The 18,863-nt window shown below is 39.8% G+C and overlaps 1 protein-coding gene across 6 annotated transcripts in view; it reads right to left on the bottom strand.

Annotated features, from left to right (window-relative positions):
- Positions 1–18,863, bottom strand: part of mtd (mustard) — a 952,680-nt gene that overhangs the window by 411,756 nt on the left and 522,061 nt on the right. For 2 of the 6 annotated variants that reach the window (XM_068230248.1, XM_068230249.1), the window contains exon 2: positions 12,104–12,989. The exons of the other annotated variants lie outside the window; for them this stretch is intronic. In XM_068230248.1, coding sequence (XP_068086349.1) covers positions 12,104–12,209 — 106 coding nt within the window. In that variant the 5' untranslated portion in view covers positions 12,210–12,989. The remainder of the gene's footprint in view (positions 1–12,103; positions 12,990–18,863) is intronic. 6 annotated transcript variants of the gene reach the window in all.

Raw genomic sequence — 18,863 nt, 5'->3', positions numbered from 1 at the left:
CGCATCAACACGTCTGGCCTGCGAACAAGTAGAGACACTTCGCGCTCTCTTTACATCCCTACTTCATTTCGCAAACCAGGTAACTTAACGGATCAAAACGTTTATAACCTCAAAAAAAAATTAGTTTCACGAAAAGTTGGAAGCAGTCGAAAGTCGCTAGTGTCGTTAATTTAGTATCGCAAATACTATTCACGCAGGCGCGTTCAAATGAAAGCCAGTTGCGAAACCTAGCATCATCGTGTAAACTAGCCTTAAGGGGACAGTCTGGAGATGAAATTCAATATTTTGGTCAGTTTGGCGAAAACATTTTTATAACAAATTGAAAGGATTTAATTTCTTCTTTTTTCTCACGGAGTTGTTCAATTGAATTCAAACAATTAATCACTTTAATAATGCTTTGTTTGCCAGACTGCACACAGCAGAAATGGGAGTCGCGTCTGCTTTGCTTCCATTTTCCCACCAATTTTATATATTATTCCAATTTTTTCCCCACAATTTTCCATGGCTGTGACAATATGGAAGTTGCTGGGGTATGGGTAGTGCTGAGTAATGGCATTCAGAGCATGACTAGTGCATCTGGGAGTTATGTACGGGCAGTCGTGCTGCAACAGTACTTTCTGACCCAGTGAGGAAAGCAATGGCAAACTACCTCACTCCTCATCTTGCCTAGTACGCCTCATTTTGGCGCTGCCATTGGTTTTTGGGGTTTTCTTATAACCGCATAACCTTTGGTGGTGCTATTTGAGGATCCAACCAGCCTCTGGGCTGATGACCTAACATACAGATGTATCACAGCTATATTACGAAGCCTGTGTATGGAATTGTTTCATTGCAGAATATTTCAAGTAGGAGGGATCTTTAAATTCAAAATTTTAGAACATAATTTTACAAACGCAAAGCCGGCCCCGAGGTGTGGGGGTAGCGTGCCTGCTTCTTACCCGAAGGCCCCGGGTTAGATCCCGGCCAGGTCAGAGATTTTTATGGGTTGGCGACCACGGGGCCCTCAGCTGAGTCCTGGCATTGCTTCCACTTACTTGTGCCAGGCTCCTCACTTTAATCTATCCTATCCGACCTCTCTTGGTCAACTCTTGTTCTTTTCCGACCCCGACGCTATTAGGTTTGCGAGGGCTATGAGTCTCATTTTCACGCCCTTCGTGGTCCTTGTCTTACTTTGGTCGATATCTTCATTTTTCGAAGTGTCGGATCCCTTCCAATTTTTCCCTCTGATTAGCGTTATATAGAGGATGGTTGCCTAGTTGTACTTCGTCTTAAAACAATAATCACCAACACCACCACCACATCAGAGATTTTTACCCGGATCTGGTTTGAGGTCCACTCAGCGTACGTGATTACAATTGAGAAGCTATCTGACGGTGAGTTGGCGGCCCCGGTCTAGGATTCGTCGTGCTGACCACACGACACCTCGTAATCTGCAGGCCTTCGGGCTGAGCAGCGGTTGCTTGGTATGCCTAGGCCGTTCCGGATTGTAGCACCATGGGGTACAGAAAAATCAATAGACAGTGCTTTTAAGAGAAGCATTTTCTACCTAATTCCAAATTTTAATTAACACCTCAATTTACATTTCATGAAACAAATAGAATTAAAATTTCAAGAAATATTTTCAAAAACTTTTTGGAAAAACTATTAACTGTATAATGAATAAATTTTCGTGATATCCCTACTTTTACTTAGGTGACATTCCCACAAAGTTTCGCGAAAATCGAGCAATAGGTGAAAGATATCCGTTTATCGCCAGAGTGCCCCTTAATATCGCACACATACCCAGCCCTCGAACCAGAAGAATTAATCAATGAATGTTAACAATTCCGATCAAACCCAGGGTCCCCTGAACCGAAGAACTATTCAGCCAAGGAGGAGGATACTACTGTAACTGTTGTCGACATCTGTTCACTCTCTTCGACTGCCCTTGTAATTGTCAACAGGTAGTGTATTAAATAAAACAGCTTTTCCGCTGGGGTTCGAGACCAAAGCCCCTTCTGGCCGTGCAGAGGGATAACATATTTTCACGTCATTGTAGGGTGATTTATAAGACTTAACATGCAAATGAGGAATTACTAAACAAATGGACGCACGAGACCAGATGACACCAGAAGGCTGGACCAGGAACTTTCCAACCACACACAGTTCACGTGTTCTGGCGTCACACCTGAACATCTGTCAACAATCAAGGGTCAACTCACTTGTGTCCAGACATCTGCGCAGCAAGAAATAACAGTCCTGTAGCATTAATCTATTAAGAGCCCATGATCGAACCGCACGGGCAAGAGTACGGGTCAACAGAACAAAACGAAAACAAGAGTTTGGAACTGAAAAGCTGTAGGTTTAAAAACTTTATTCTCCATACAAAAATATTAAAAATATACCTATGTTACGATTCCTACCCTCACATGGCAGGTGAACCAACCGTCCCTATTTCATCGGATTTAGGCAACCCGCAGTTTATAACGGCGTTAAGTTAAAACAAGCACGACACAATAGTTCTCTCTGGCTCACTAGAGCATTTACAGATGATTATTATTATTATTGTTGTTGTTGTTTAAAGGGGCCTAACATCCAGGTCGTCGGCCCCCAATGGTGTGAAAGAGACGAAATTTAAAAGTCCAAAATTCTTCCAATGACCAGAATTCACAACGTGATGATGAAGGATCAATATGAATATAAATTAATCAGCGGATCCAACTCTCAACATAAAAGTTAAAAATAATTCCAAAATCAACCCACTGGCTAAAATTAAAAAGGACGATGATGCATAATGATTACAAACTTAAAACAGTCAGTGGATCTGACCCGCAAAGACCCACCTTCTCAGAAACTACCTTAAAACAATAGTACATAATGACCAAGGGGCTGCTTCCAAAGCACAACTCTTATTCGGTGATGCTTGCTCTCTAAACGGGTCCGAAATCGAAGTCAACGGCCCCTCATAATGGTACTTATCGCTAGTAAAGTAGAACCATGGTATTTTCCATGTAGCGGTTCTAAACACAAGCAACGTAGATTCACGGTATTCCACACATAGTGGTACTACTCACAGGTAATGCACTATGGAGTTTCTCACATAATGGCGCCACTCCTAGGCAAAGCAAGCCCATGGTGTTCCTCACATAGGTGTACTAATGACAGGCAACGCACAGACCCGTGGTGTTCCGCATATAGTATAATTACGGGTACTGTAAAACCCATTGTGAACCACCCACTGTTGCTATTGATCACAAACCTATTGTGTACCTAATATTGTGGTACTGCTAGCAAGTAAAGGCGACCCATGGTGTTCCTTGCGTGATGGTACTAATCGCAAGTAGTCTCATGGTTCTAATTCAATCATCCCTTGATTGCCCCTTACGAAAGGCAGGGAATACCGCGGATATATTCTTTATCTGCGTCCCCCACCCACATGAAGAGGAATTAGGGATTGGAATAATTTACCAAGGGACAATGTAAACAACTGATAGGGAATCTGCAACCTGGACGACCTCTCAAGGGGTGATATTGCAAGTGAAATGCCAGAGTAAAAATGTATTTCCGGGCCACAGAGGAAATTTAAGATTTTGCTTGGCACTCTACATATTAAATACGAACTGACGGCGTTATGATTTGATTCCGTGTAGTGTTAAATAAATAAACAAACAAGCTACACGTGCTAATGGTTCAAGTTAACAGGCTAACTTGTTTACTCGTTCAACAGACCTTAAGCGGAGTAATGAGTGAAATTTTACACTTCTACAAAGTGAATTCTTTAGTTTATACGCCCATTTATTGTGTTTTAAATAAACGTCCGTCTTATTAGGTCACATTGAGTATACATTTCACTCTCGATTCACCGTAATCGGATAAACCGCGGTGCGGCTTAACCGCGATATCAAAAACAGAAAAATGCAGGTGTGTTAGGAGTTACAGTAATACAGAGTTACAAAGGGTCGCGATAATATTGCCAGAATGATGCTTTCATCACCGAAAAACTTGTTTTGAGAAACTTGAGAAGCAAAATAAAGAAAAAGTGTTCCTCGGTATAGAAGCAGAAAACCATGACTGATTATTTTTACAAACAAAGTTATGTAGTCAGAATATTTCTCTTTGCCTTATTAGTTTCAACGAAAAGTACCGTTTATTTTACCATTTATTATTTGTGCTAAGTGCTACTTTTACTGAAACGTATTGGGTGAGTTAACAAAAAAAAAATACAGTAGTATAATTTATTAACATTTAAACTTTACTTTCAGTACGCCCGCTCTATTTTTAACCTTTTGCGGGTTAACGGCGATTTTACTTATCCGGGAAGCCTTAACCCTACACTATCCCGGTTAATCGAGAGTTAAGTGTATAATAGTAGAGTGCACGGAATCTTGCCGATATAGAAAATGTTTACATTTGTAATGTTAACTCCTTGCCTGGTTCTTCCAGTTCAGCATGTATTTTTATAAGACTCTTTGCCCCATTGTTTTGGCGTGAAGAGCTCGTCCCCATCGTTTGTTCAAGTACTTCTAATACATCTTGTGTAACTGAGATGTGACTACACAGTGCTACGTCAATATGTGTGTGTGTCACTGAGCTACTACAGATAAGGAGGGGAGGGGAAGGGATACCCCCGATTGTTGCTCCACATGCCTTGGGTATTATGTCCGCGTCATGAGAAATCGTACGTAGGTGTGGCATGAGGAATGTGTTATAAACGTGTTTACGGATTTTGTTAATATTATTTTGTTAATATTATTTACGTATGAGTCATGTTGGATCACGCATTACGTTTATGATTCGCCTTTCTCACAGACCATATTGCTTTCATTCTTTCACTGCGTGCCTGTTTTCTTTCCTCTGATCACTTAGTCCCCGATCTTTTAGAGACTTCATTCTCTGGCTTTACTACCCATCTATTTATCTTCTGACGGTAAATGTTTCTGTCCAGTATTTCTGATGTTTCTATATGGGCCTTTTTCAGATTATTTTTTTAACATCTTGTATCCATGGTACGTTCTCCAGTTTTTCAGTATATGTCAAAATCTTGTGGGTTAGCATTGAAGACGATAGTCTGTGACTGTGTCCATAAAATTTCAGTCTTCGTTTCCTGATGACTGCGGCAAGGCTGGACAGTCTTTCAGTAGCTTTGCGTGATTTAAGTCTATACCCTTCTTTTTTCTCTGGGCCCAAAATTTTCCTCAAGATCTTCCTTTCCTCCTTCAAGATCTTAGATTTCCTAAACTCGGATAATGTCATTATCTCGGGTAACTCACTTCTGTACTCACAACACAATTTATAATCTCGGTTTACCAAACTCAGTTTTCGTCCAATCTGAAGTTAAACCTTAAATTTTTCATACTGACGCACGGAAAACAAATGACTACGTGCTGCCGCCACCATCGAAATGTAAACAAGTTTTTTATTACATTCGGGGTTTGCAAATAATTTGTCAAATTATATTCGCTATTGAGCAGAAACGAATAAAGAAGCCTAATGACTTTCCAGAAGAGTGAATTGTTATTAAATTTGGTGGTGGCAGAAAATATTAATATCATACAGAGAATAGCAAAAATTATAGCCCACACGTTGTATATTTCATTCAAAAATAAGGCAGTACCGTCAAAGTTGGGTCAGTTATTTTTCAAATGCCTCTAGAACCTGGAAATTAAATGTCCTTTTTTAAAAATTTTACATAAACCCCAGTGACTGTATGTTAATGTCCATTTTCATCAATTAATTAATGGACGGCTTTTGATTTTACCCAAAATGTACAATTTTGTTACTGCGGGACAGTAACTTGATCTTCATAATACTCTTCTGTTTTGATGTGTCTGTCCCATGTTAAACAATATCTAGGTTATGTGGGACACTACAGTGACGAAGTAAAAGGGAAATAATGAATTAATTGTCAAAAGAAATGCATTGATATTCTATTTATTACATAATTTCTTAATACAGACATAGGTACCGTAGCCTAGTTGATTAAAAAAAAAGTTAGGTACATTGAAAACATATCTACCTCCACTCATTACCTTAACTGGCACAATAACCTTCAAGATTTGCTTTTTCCTAACATCGACTGTGTCATCAACTGTAGGAAACACAAATATTCTGGGTTTTTTTCTTCATGGCTTCGCAGGAATTCCATAATTTTCTACTGAAAGAACTTTACTTACAAACAACTTTTTCTTCTGATTCTTAGTGCCTTCGTCGTACACGATTTTAATGATCACGAAACCAAAAGTTTTTATGGTCCTTTTCTTTGAAAACGATCTACAACATATAAATTCAACCTCAGTAATACCCCTACCTTAATATTGCCTCGAAATATATACATATTGCTAGCAAACGTTGTGGTTCACTCGTCTGTCGTATTTTGGTGCGTACTCACTGAAGCAAGTGCTGAAAAAGAGCTCCCAAAATATGGAGTCCAAACTGTCCCAAGTTAGACTGTAGTCCCAAGTAACCCCGTTTGACGATATTTCTCAATTATTTATTGAAAAGTCATCCAGTCATGTACAGTGTTGCCAACTTATATTTTCAAGATCCGCTAAATACGACTTAAATCCGCTAAAATTCCGCCAAGAAATCCGATCTCAAATAATGAGCAATCAAAATGAGCAATAATAATAATAATAATAATAATAATAATAATAATAATAATAATAATAATAATAATAATAATAATAATAATAATAATAATAAAAGTAAATGTCTACACTCATCTGATCTGCGAGTTTCACTGAGATTAAACCCCTGCCTGCAAGCCGGCGAGCTAAAACTAGTAAGCGTTTTACTGCCGGGTGCAAACTAGGTGAATCCCCTACCTCAAGGGCCACACGTAGAACAGGCCAGTTCATTAAAAGGTCTTCCTTCATAGCATAAATATAAATGCTACTCTCTCACAGTTTCATTATCTGTCGTCATTCGTCAACTAAGAGATGCCCACCCTCATCGGAGGGTCTGCCTAGAATTCCGCCAAAAAATCCGCTGTCCGCTAAATGATATATTTCTCCGGCATCAGTCTTCTAATTCCGCCAAATTTAGCGGAAAATCCGCTAAGTTGGCAACACTGGTCATGTACCGTACAAGCTATAATCTAGAATTCATCTTAGGTCTACCTACGTCTTGGGAATTCCAGGTTATGTTCGATCGTGGATAAGACAGTGTCGAAGCTTTAGATAACCTAAAATTTGTTTCAAAATTAGTGTCATCGTAGTCTTCGAAGTGTGCAGGACGTTCTTTTCATCCACCTAATGAGGATTTTTTTTGCATAATCTTTGTTATATTCCTCGTCGCTGTGGTTTTCTCTTCTAGTTAAATATTCCAGCTGTCTACGAGCCGCCATCTTGAAAGGATATTATCTTAGATTTCCTGTTTTACTGGCCAACCTTTCTCCGGTAAAATTTTTCAACAGAGATAATGTTCTAGGTGAATACAAATGTAACAAATATCTTTTTTTTTTTTAACTTTAAAGCAAGATAAAAGTTTTAGCTCGTGTTGGTCAATATAGGTCACTTTGTGGAGAAAACATTACATGTTTATTCCATTTTAGTCGGCTGAAAGTAAGGAATTATTGAAACAAGCAATTTGTACAAGTCCTGCTGTCTTATCAGCTAATTATTTTCTTTAATTAGTTACAAAATTATTAGCGGAAATACGCAAAAATATCTTTAGTCCCGGCTAACCGATTTGTATAGCGCAACACCAAGTAGTGGGGACTTTGCCCGTGCTGTGAGGAAGGGTAGCAGGGGTATAGTTTTGCCAAAGTCATGGACATAGGTATGATACACCCAGTTGTCGCGTGCATTCGTCAGTCTGGCAGTCTCTTTAGTGTCTGTTGGTTTCATTGTATAATGACACCGTACTTCTATTTAATTGTATTACACGTGTAATATTGTTCCTTTGGTGAAAAGTTTTATTGTATAGTATTCAATCAAAATCTCAAAAAACCGAGGTCGATAGCTGCAGTCGCTTAAGTGCGGCTAGTATCCAGTATTCGGGAGATAGCAGGTTCGAACCCCACAATCGGCAGCCCTGAAGATGGTTCTCCGTGGTTTCCCATTTTCATACCAGGCAAATGCTGGGACTGTACCTCAATTAAGTCCACGGCCGCTTCCTTCCCACTCCTAGCCCTTTCCTGTCCCATAGTCGCCATAAGACCTGTCTGTGTCGGTGCGACGTAAAGCAACTAGAAAAAATCTCAAAAAACTATTACCGCACTCAAGTTGATAAACCATCAACCCCCCCCCCCCTTTTTTAAGGATTCTCCCCTCCGCTATAGCGCACAAACCAGGGTACTTTCTCTTATCTGTACACTTTTGCACAGCCACTTCTAACTCCTATTCGCCGCTACTAGGCCTAAACTGATGACCACTTTCCCGGAGCTTTGAAAGTACTGTATGTACATTATTGAAACAAGAAGAACTGAACAATTTTCGAAGTACAAAATTCAAATTTTTTTTTTTTTAATACCGGTATCGAAATAGCCACAATTTCAGTTTCGAGCTGAAAACTGAACAAGTGTAGTTAATAAGACCACAACGCTCAGGAAAGAATACAACGAATTGTGATTAAGTTGTTGAGCTATAAAAATATGAACTTAATTAAACCTTGAGAAAGGTGTACTGCTCGCCATAAATAATAACAAAAACAGCTTCCGTGTTGAAGTATTCAGGATGTGGGAATATTCGGAACTTCCGTAAGCAGAGGAATGCGAACAAGCCTACATATCGCAATACATTTCATGGTCATCAAACAGTGCGACGAGCTATACACATCCACTGACAGGAAGCTGCCCTCCCACTTTGCGGAATGCTATCTCGTACATAAATAACGAACCAGTCGGCAACAGGTATATGACGGTGCTACATCAATGTCAAGGCCAGGCGGCCATGTTGTATGGCCTCCTCTGCTGTGTTGCTGCCCGCCCGACTCTGACTCGGGGAAGCCCTGTGTGACCAGCTAACCACGAACATTTCTTAACCTTGGAAACCATGGTAACACACTGCTAACAATTCTGTGGTGCCAATCGTAACGGAGTCCTCTACGCTGATGGTGTTGGAGATGGTCTTTAACAGAAAGCTAAGTAATGCTAAGTAAAAGTCCCTCATAGCACATTAAAAAAAAAACAGAGAAACAAATATTGCAGTAGACTAGACACCCGATGGGTTCATACAGATTGAAATGAGAACAATTGGAAGTGAACTTCATGTTTTGCGAAGTTCTTACTCATCTACGCTCGCTGTCTCCTCTGATACGTCATGAAAAGCAATTATTCTTTAAAACACATCTTGAAGTTTATTCGTCAATAATAATAATAATAATAATAATAATAATAATAATAATAATAATAATAATAATAATATAATAATAATAATAATAACAATAATAATTGTACCGGGCGGTACACCTCCACTCCGCTAATTTAAAACGTGCGCCAGTTGAAACTCCTCTGCTGGAGGAAGTCTGAACTTTATCTACGCTATTAATTCTCTACTTTCTCAGAAGATGTCACCACGTGGAAAATTTTGAGTTTTTGAACTGTCATTTTTGATGTGGTTTTGTTTCACTTGAAGTAAGAAGTGTGAACTTTCTCTTCTAGAGGACACTACTGAAGATCAACAATAGTGCAACCTAGTGCGGAGTCAAAGAACTATTTTGTTGGAGAAATTTTTATTTCAAATGTTTGTCTTTGCTAAATTTTTTTTCAGTTATTGTTTAAGTTGGCTGTATACCCCTCTCTTTCCCCTTGTTTTGCATTTAACCAATCCTGAATTTGAGTTATTTCCGACCAATCCGATGTATCTTCCCCCAACTTGGATATGTTTCTGTACCCGAGCCAATAAAAAGTTTGTGGGAGGGTGTTTTCATTCCCCTAACGCCTAGAACCTTCCGCGAGAGGATATAAACTGCTGATTTTAGGGTCTCCGGGCCACTTCTGTTCCATCTTTCAGTGTATAAGGTACATAGCAGGAGGCGGGAAGCGCCTCTTTCCTCGGCAGCGGTCATCAATAAGGTAATGGCCGATTAATAAATTCTTTCTTTGCTAGCTCAGCAGTTTAACTCTCGGGGCGGGTGCGAAGCGTTCCTCCATGTAACCTTTTCCTAAAATGTAACGATCTTTTCTTCTATTCTCTTTTAAGCTGCATATTGGGATAGAGAGTGCTATCCCTCTCGAGCTCCAACTCACATTGTCTTGAGGTGAACTTATTTTCTCAACCTATTCTTCGTTAATGTAAAACAAATTGCTCTTTTCTAAAGTCACCTCGGTAGTATGGGATTAGCCCTTGTATTAACGGCCTAGTGCCAAGTAGGTCTTAATCAAAGTGTATTAGGAGTGCAAGCTCGCCTCCTCTCAAATTGTTATTTTAGAGGTCATTTAATTAACCTGCTTTTCATTTAATAGACCTCAGTAGATTGGGTATTTTACCCCTGTGTTTATGTTCGTTGAGGACAACTTGAAGGTGGAGTTTGGTTTAAATTCTGAGAGCGAGTGGCTCTTTGAAAATTGAATGTTGTATGCCTCGTGGAGGCTTTTCCTGTGTAATTTGGAGCAAGGGCTCCTAGGTATGAATGGGGTTTTCTGCCCCTCTGTTAAAACTCGTGTTTGGGGTAAAACTGAGCTGATTGCCCAAGCAGTGTAAAATCTGGGCGCGAAGCCCAATCCCTGTAAATATTGTAACTACCCTTTTTGATTTGCTACATTGTACCTGCCATGCTTGTTATTTCTTTGTTTTTGAAAAGAAAATATAACCTTGTTAAATTTTAAATTAATTTTGCTTTCGTAGCTGGAGACCTATTCACACCCGCACCTTCTTTCACCTCTACCTACCACGGAAAACTCCGTAACAATAACAATAACAATAACAATAATAATAATAATAATAATATCAAACAAGGGCCAAAGTGATGATTAGGATGCTTATTGTTTAAAGGGCCTAGCATATAGGTTATCGAACCCCTAAGAGGTAGAAAAAAAGGTAAACCAGGGGGTAATCGAATGGACAGATACAGACAGATATCTCGGCGAGTGGATAGAACCAAACATATCTGCTGAAAAAGAAGCTTTCGCATCGCTAAAGTCAAACTTTTTCCAGATACTTTATTGCATCATTGTGTAAGCTCTTTAGGTTAGATTTCACTTCATTCTGGAGGTTTGGAAGGAGTTTATCTATTAATGACTTAACTACCCCACTGGAAAAAATATCACCTTTCCTGCAAATTAACCTGTACCTCAATTTTGATATTGTATCATCAGTTTCAACAATAGTACATTTATTATTTTCAAGCTCAAGTATTGCTTCAATGAAAATCCACTACAAATAGATCATTTTAACCATATCAGAAGTGAACTGTTTAAATATGTGGTGGTGGTGGAAGGGCTTCCCGTATGCTGTTGAACGGGACAGTAATTCAGACCTTCAAATATGGGAAATCCCGTATTGTACAGGACACTTGGCAATCCTTCACCGCACAAAGCCTACACCCTAAGTTAATTTCTCAGGCAGTGCCTCCCTTTGTGAGTCTGATTACTTTAGCTCTTATGGTTCCTGGGAAAACTGTACATTAAGATTTAGAAACTCCACTTCCGGAGGGAGTGGCAATTGTAGTGCCATATTTGCATTTCCAGGGTTGTTCCAGGATTAAGAAAACTAACTAAAACATGTGAAATTCTGATTACTCTTTACGACCTCTGGAAATAATTAAAGTTCTCGACCGAGCTCGATAGCTGCAGTCGCTTAAGTGTGGCCAGTATCCAGTATTCGGGACAAAGTGGGTTCGAACCCCACTGTCGGCAGCCCTGAAGATGGTTTTCCGTGGTTTACCATTTTCACGCCATGCAAATGCTGGGGCTGTACCTTAAGGCCACAGGCCACGCCCGCTTCATTCCCATTCCTAGACCTTTCCTGCCCCATCGTCGCCATAAGACCTATCTGTGTCGGTGCGACGTACTGTAAAGCACAAAATCTCGATTCACAACAGTCCCTCAGCGTTGGAAGTCGCTCGAGATCCTCAAAGGAAGGAAGATAACACAGTTAAGAGTTAACTTTTATTTGTAGTAAGTGACATCATTCCTGAGTCACACCTCATTAGACAATAATACTGTGATTGACAAATGACTCACCTCGAACTAAATACCATACTACGAAGTCGTGCAGCTCCGTTTCCACGATAGTGACTTCATCGGCGCGATCGTAGTCCTCCACCACGATGGGAAAGTCGTACTCCATTGTTGTGAACAACTGACGAGTAGTGATGCATTCACAAATATCTCCCACAACTCACGATCTTCACACACAGCACTAACAACACTCGAATTTCTAATTCACCGTAGTGAGCTAAGTCACGATCACTTAACTGTTCCACTGTCACAATAACTTCAACAATTCACTGATATGATTTTACCAACACTAGAATTTAAAGCGTGTAAGTGAAAGTCTCAATTCTTGTAATCCAACTCGAAAAATGTATGTACACAGCAACTTGTTTTAGAACGACAGCTAACTGTACGAGTTTTCGCCATTAATTTGTTTGATATATTAATGTTATTAATTCGTTTGTTATTCACATTAAAATGCATCTACACTTCGTTTGTGTTCTGTTTTTATTTCAAACCACATTTACGAACAAATTGGGGGCACTCTTTTTGTTTGCATCAGACACTATCTTCATCCACGTTATGTTAATATCACGCCAGCATTCATGGCCTTTTAAAACTACGATCCCCCTCTCTGGTCGTATTTATCATCTGATAACAATCTGTATTTATTTTATAGTTTACCGTCCCGTAATTTATTCGTGAATTAATAATGATACAATTTTCTGTTCCGATATGGAATTAACCATGCATTTCATGCACAGCGAGCTGTCATTGATGTGAATAATGTTCGACCGCACCGATGTAGAGTTTGTTTAACATGATGTTCACGGCTGTAGTTGCAGCAACACTACGCCTTGAATTATGATGCAGTAAATATCTGATCCAACTTTTTTCTCACCCGCGTGAATACCTGAACAGCGTAAAATAGCACATGAAAATACCGAGTCATTATACTGTTATACAGGCTGTAACAAGGTACAGCCTAACTTTCAGCACAAATTCCTCACACGTAAAATAAATAAATAAATAAATAAATAAATAAATAAATAAATAAATAAATAAATTGCATTTAGGGCAGTAGCCCAGGTGGTAGATTCCCTAGATTACTTAGCCTGCTCTTAAATAATTGCAGAGAATTTGGAAGTTTATTGAATATCTCCCTCAGCAAATTATTCCAATCCCTAACTCCTCTTCCTATGAAGTCCAGGGTTTCCCAAACTTTGTGTGTGAGGCCCCATCAGCATATCACATTGAAGTCTAAGAACCCCCTAGCCACAAAAGGTCATACTGAATTCAGTGAATAAAAAACCCCAGAATTTTGTAATGTTACCATGTTTGATTGTATTCGTATAATTTGTGAATAATATTTAATTTCCTTTAAGTCCGACTCATTGGATGAATGGTTAGCATTGAGGCCTTCGGTTCAGAAGGTCCCGAGTTCGATTCCCGTCTGGGTCGAGGATTTTAAACGCCTCTGATTAATTCTTCTGGTCCGGAGACTGGGTGTTTGTGTCTGTCTCAACACTTTCGTCTTCATATTCAGACAACACACTACACTACCAAAAACCACAGAATAGTGATTACATCCCTCTATATAGGGTTGGCGTCAGGAAGGGCATCCGGCCGTAAAACAGGGCCAAATCCACATTTGCGACACAGTTGGCACCCGCGACCCCACAGATGTGGGAAAAGCAGTGAAAAAAGAAGATTTAATTTCCTTTAAATTTAACTTCATTTACACAAAGATACTTTATATAGTAGCGGTGATTAGGGGGGCACTCCACCCCAACTTCGAGGAGAAAAATTCACATTTTAATTCCATTTTAGCCGGCTGAGACTGGAAATTAGTAAGAATTATTTTTTTTAAAAAAAAGCTATTTGTACAAGCCGTGTTGTCTGTTCACACCACGTTGTATCTCTAACCTATATGACATCGTCCGTTCGGACTATGACTCTTCCGTTTGCGAAGGCTGAACGGAAGCTTTACCATGAGTGTATCAGTAGTTGAATTTTTTTCATTTCTTTTTACAATTTGCCTACGTCGCACCGACACGTAAGTCTTCTGGTGAGGATGGGATAGGAAAGGCCTAGGACTGGGAAGAAAGCGGCCGTGGCCTTGGCATTTGCCTGCTATGGAAATAGGAAAAACCACCGAAAACCATCCTCAAGGCTGCCAACAGCGGGGTTCGAGCCCAGTATCTCCCGGATGCAAGTTCACAGCTACGCGCCCCTAATCGCACGGCCAAATCTCCCGGTATATTATTATTTGTCATCTACATGTTTTCATAAGTAGCATCCGGCAACAGTCTGTTGTGATCGCGTCAATCAGGCGAGATATGACAGTTCTTGTAGACAACTTCACGTAGCTCTTGTCGGATTGCTGATTCACCAATTAACGTGGAGACAACGGAGTTCTATGTTTACATCAGTTTCGATTCTCTTTACGACAGCCGAGTGCTGCTGCTGTTGTCAGTGGAACAGAGCAGAATGAAGGCCACGGCAACTTGTAACGCGTCGAGATCACGTTACTGTGCTGCCAGATGAGGTACAGAAAAATCCATATAAACCTTTACAATTTTAGTGAGTTATTTCTATCTGGAAGCTAAATGATGATTCTTCTTGTTTAAAGGGGCCCAACATCTAGGTCATCGGCCTCTAATGGTATGAACTGAGAAGTGTAATGACAATTAAAATTCCAAAATTCATCCACTGACCAGAATTCAAAACATGATTATGAATGGATGAATGAATATGAATTTATGCGGATCCAACTCGCAAAACTGAAAGTTAAAATAATTCCAAAATCCATCCCCCGACTAAACGCCTATGAACAATGATTATGAACCTACAACAATCAGTGGATCCAACCCGCAAAGCCCCACCTTCCCACAAAATAACTTCAAAAAATGTTATAAACTGAGCAAGGGATTGCTTGCGAAGCAAAATCCTAAAGAGATACTGCTTGTTGTCTGAAGGGGTCCAAAATCGAGGTCACGGGCCCTCATAATGGTACTAATCGCTGGTAGAGTAGAACCATGGTGTTCCTAACCACAAGTAATGTTGATTCGCGGTGCTCCTCACATAGTGGTGCTAATCGCAAGTGAAGTCGACCCATAGCGTTTCTCACGTGATGGTACAAATCACAGGTTAGCTCATGGTTCAAAATCCATCATCCCTTTGTTGCCCCTTTTAGCAGCCTCTTACGACAGGCAGGGGATACTGTCGAAGTATTCTTCGTATGCGTCCACCACTCACACGGGGTAGAAGTTAGATTAAACTTGAAATTGAGTTTGATGAACTCAGTGGCTCTGGCACAATTAGAGGTTTTCGAGCCACGTTAAAGGGAAGACGCTCTATATTGAAGATGTTTTATAGAGATGGGAATTATAGGCACGAATAGGTTAGAATGCAAACGTATTTGAACAAGGCGCAAGTGAAATCTAGCCGCTCTACAGATACGTCGGGGAGTTGCATAAAGTTTAGGGGTTTTGATAATTCAGATCGATAATATTTATGCAAATCTCACCGCAGAACCGCCATGCGGGTAACACACATTTGCGCCTTGTTCAAATACATTTGCATTCTAATCTGTTCGTGCCTATAATTCCCATCTCTAGATATGTGTGTATCCGAAAGCTCAGGTGATGAGTCTAAGCAACTTAGAAAGTGCCTGGCTTGTGTTCACTTAGCATCTTTTTACGATAAGGTTATCGCTCGTCTGACTCAACTGGGCGTGATAATGTATCACTCACGAGTGACGACCTACCTTCGTGGTATACCGCTAACCGTTTCAGAGCTGAATCCAGGCATATAGAGATGGGGAATCTGATTCTTTTAGAAGAACCAATTCACTAAAATGATTCGTTCATTCCAATACCACGTGACGGAGAGCTGAAAGCGAAACCATGGACTCAGATGAACCATTCCTTTATGTTCTTTATAACTGCTACTGCTTTACATGTTTACAGGTTACAAGAAGTGAAATGTTCAAGGTATAATAATAATTGATAGCGGTTTAACAAGAGTAATATCCTTTTTAGAGGTTACAGTCGCCAGTGTCTTGTATTCCTTTCCAACCTTAACTATACGAGAATCGAATTTGAAATTTATAGTAGATATGAACAAGAACGGGAACGGAAACCTTGAAGTAAACTTAACCTAACATTTCGCAACGAGCTGGAAGTTGAGTGTATATTAAAGTTCCGAGAAGTGTGTGACTTGAAACTACGTGATAATTTCTTATTTAAATAAATAAATAAATAAATAAATAAATAAATAAATAAAAAATAACAGTCGTTCTTCACAAGTAGTCATTGATTCAAAAATGGTGGATACCCGATTTTGCGATATGAATCAGAACGAGCGAGGAACCAAGGAACGAGTTGCCGCGTTGCGGCTGCCATCTCTCGATTCAGATTTCGATTCACAAACAAGTTGATTCAATCGTTCAGTGCAATGATTCGTTCATTTTGAATCACTCGTTCAGAATCTCCCCATCTCTACAGACATATGATGGAGTTACAGTTCCGTGTTACATAATTCTAGCTAAGGCATTTGGACGGGTCAAACACAGTAAGGTTGGAAAAATACAACCACAGAGAAAAAAAAATCTCTCTGTGGCGGGTTGAAATCCCTCCTTGTCCAGTTATATCCTGACGTGGTGACTAACAGACTGTTACTGACAACGGAATTGTTAAGAGCTGGACCAGATCGATTGTAATGGAGTTGGTAGGTAGTGTAATCGATCGCGGTGTGATATCGAAACATCAATCAATACTAATCTACATTTAGGGCAGTCACCCAGGTGGCAGATTCCCCACCTATTGTTTTACTAGCGTTTTCTTAAATGACTTCAAAGAAATTTGAAATTTATTGAACAACTCCCTTGGTTAAGTTATTCTAATCCATACTCCCCTTCCTATAAACTAATATTTGCCCCAATTTGTTCTTTTGAATTCCAACTTTATCTTCATATTGTGATCTTTCCTACTTTTAAAGACACCACTGAAACTTATTCGTCATTCCACGCCATCTCTCCGCTGACAGCTCGGAACATACCACTTAGTCGAACAGCTCTTCTCCTGTCTCCGAAGTCTTCCCAGCCCAAACTTTCCAAACATTTTTGTAACGTTACTCTTTTGTCAGAAATCACCCAGAAGAAATCGAGCTGCTTTTCTTTGGATTTTTTCCAGTTCTTGAATCAAGTAATCCTGGTGAGGGTCCCACACACTGGAATCATACTTAAGTTGGGGTCTTACCGGAGACTTATATGTCCTCTCCTTTAAATCCTTACTACAATCCCTAAATACCCTATTAACCATGTGCAGATGTGCAGAGATCTGTACCCTTTATTTATAGTCCCATTTATGTGATTACCCCAATGAAGATCTTTCCTTTTATTAACACCTAAATACTTACAGTGATCCCCATGAGGAACTTTTCACCCCATCAACGCAGTAATTAAAACTGAGAGGAATTTTCCTACTTGTGAAATTCACAACTTTATTTTTAACCCCGTTTATCATCATCATCATGCCACTGCCTGCTGTCTATCTCACAACATTATTTAAGTCATTTTGCAGCTGCTCACAATCTTGCGACATTTATTACTCTGTACGGAATAACATCCACAAAAAGCCTGATCTCTGATTCCACTTCTTTTTTCATATAATTTATATATAAAAGAAAACAAAGGGCCAATAAAACCGCCTTGAGGAATTCGCCTCTTAATTATTACGGCAACCGTTGTTACATAAGCATGATACAACCAGTGATTTTCAACAAGAATCCCACGATTTCCTTGTTTGTGCTAATGAAAGTATTAGTAGCATTCACGTTTATATATAAATGACGAAGATTTGGTACTATATAATATTTCAGCTTGCATTATATAGTGTATATCGGAATTCAGTACTCCCAACTTCTAGGGAATTCAGAAGAGACCGAAAGAAACGTGTTTTGGTTAGCCGCAGTTCTGGCACCAATTCCTTGCTGACAACAATCGGATGCACCTGCCTGCCACTGGTTGTAATGAGGCAGAACTGAACTGAATTTGTTTGAATTTTTCTGAATTTCATTAACTTCTAAGTAGATACGGATGACAGCATTAAGTATGTCGTCAAAGCCATCTCTCCTCCGCAAGTGCTGTCGCATCTTAAGCAATTTCCTCAATTATACCGAAAGGTGAAGGGCAACCCTAAAGGTGGCGTGCCAGATGCGACCGTGCCGCATGCGACCCGTGCCACTAGCGACCGCATAATCTGTAACCGTGCCGGATGCATCCGGCGTTGACAAACAAATTGCCATTTGATAAGTTGTGTCTTCACCCAAGATAAGGTAAACTAAACGAAGGGTTACGTGCCAGATGCGACCGTGCCGGATGCGACCCGGCCATTATCGTGCCAATAGCGACCGAGCGGATAAGCATCGTGCCGCATGCGACCCATCAATCACTTACAATTTATCTGCATTAAGGGCTGTCACCAAGCGGCAGATTGCTTATAAGTAGCTAACTTGGTCTTTTCTAAAAGGTCTGACACCGTGGTTAGCAGGTTCGAGTGCCGTTGGTCGAAAGAAAAATATAATAATGTTGCTGGCTTTACGTCCTAGTAACTACTTTTATTATTATTATTATTATTATTATTATTATTATTATTATTATTATTATTATTATTATTATTTATTTTCCTTAAATTGTACATGTACAATTTAGGGGTGGTAGATGGAGAAAGGGCAAGCCCCACATACACGGAAGTGCCTCCATCTCCACATGCGTACATAAACT

Source organism: Anabrus simplex, chromosome 14 (genome assembly GCF_040414725.1).
Source record: "Anabrus simplex isolate iqAnaSimp1 chromosome 14, ASM4041472v1, whole genome shotgun sequence".
Lineage (NCBI taxonomy): Eukaryota > Metazoa > Arthropoda > Insecta > Orthoptera > Tettigoniidae > Anabrus > Anabrus simplex.
This window is presented reverse-complemented; position numbering and strand designations above follow the sequence as displayed.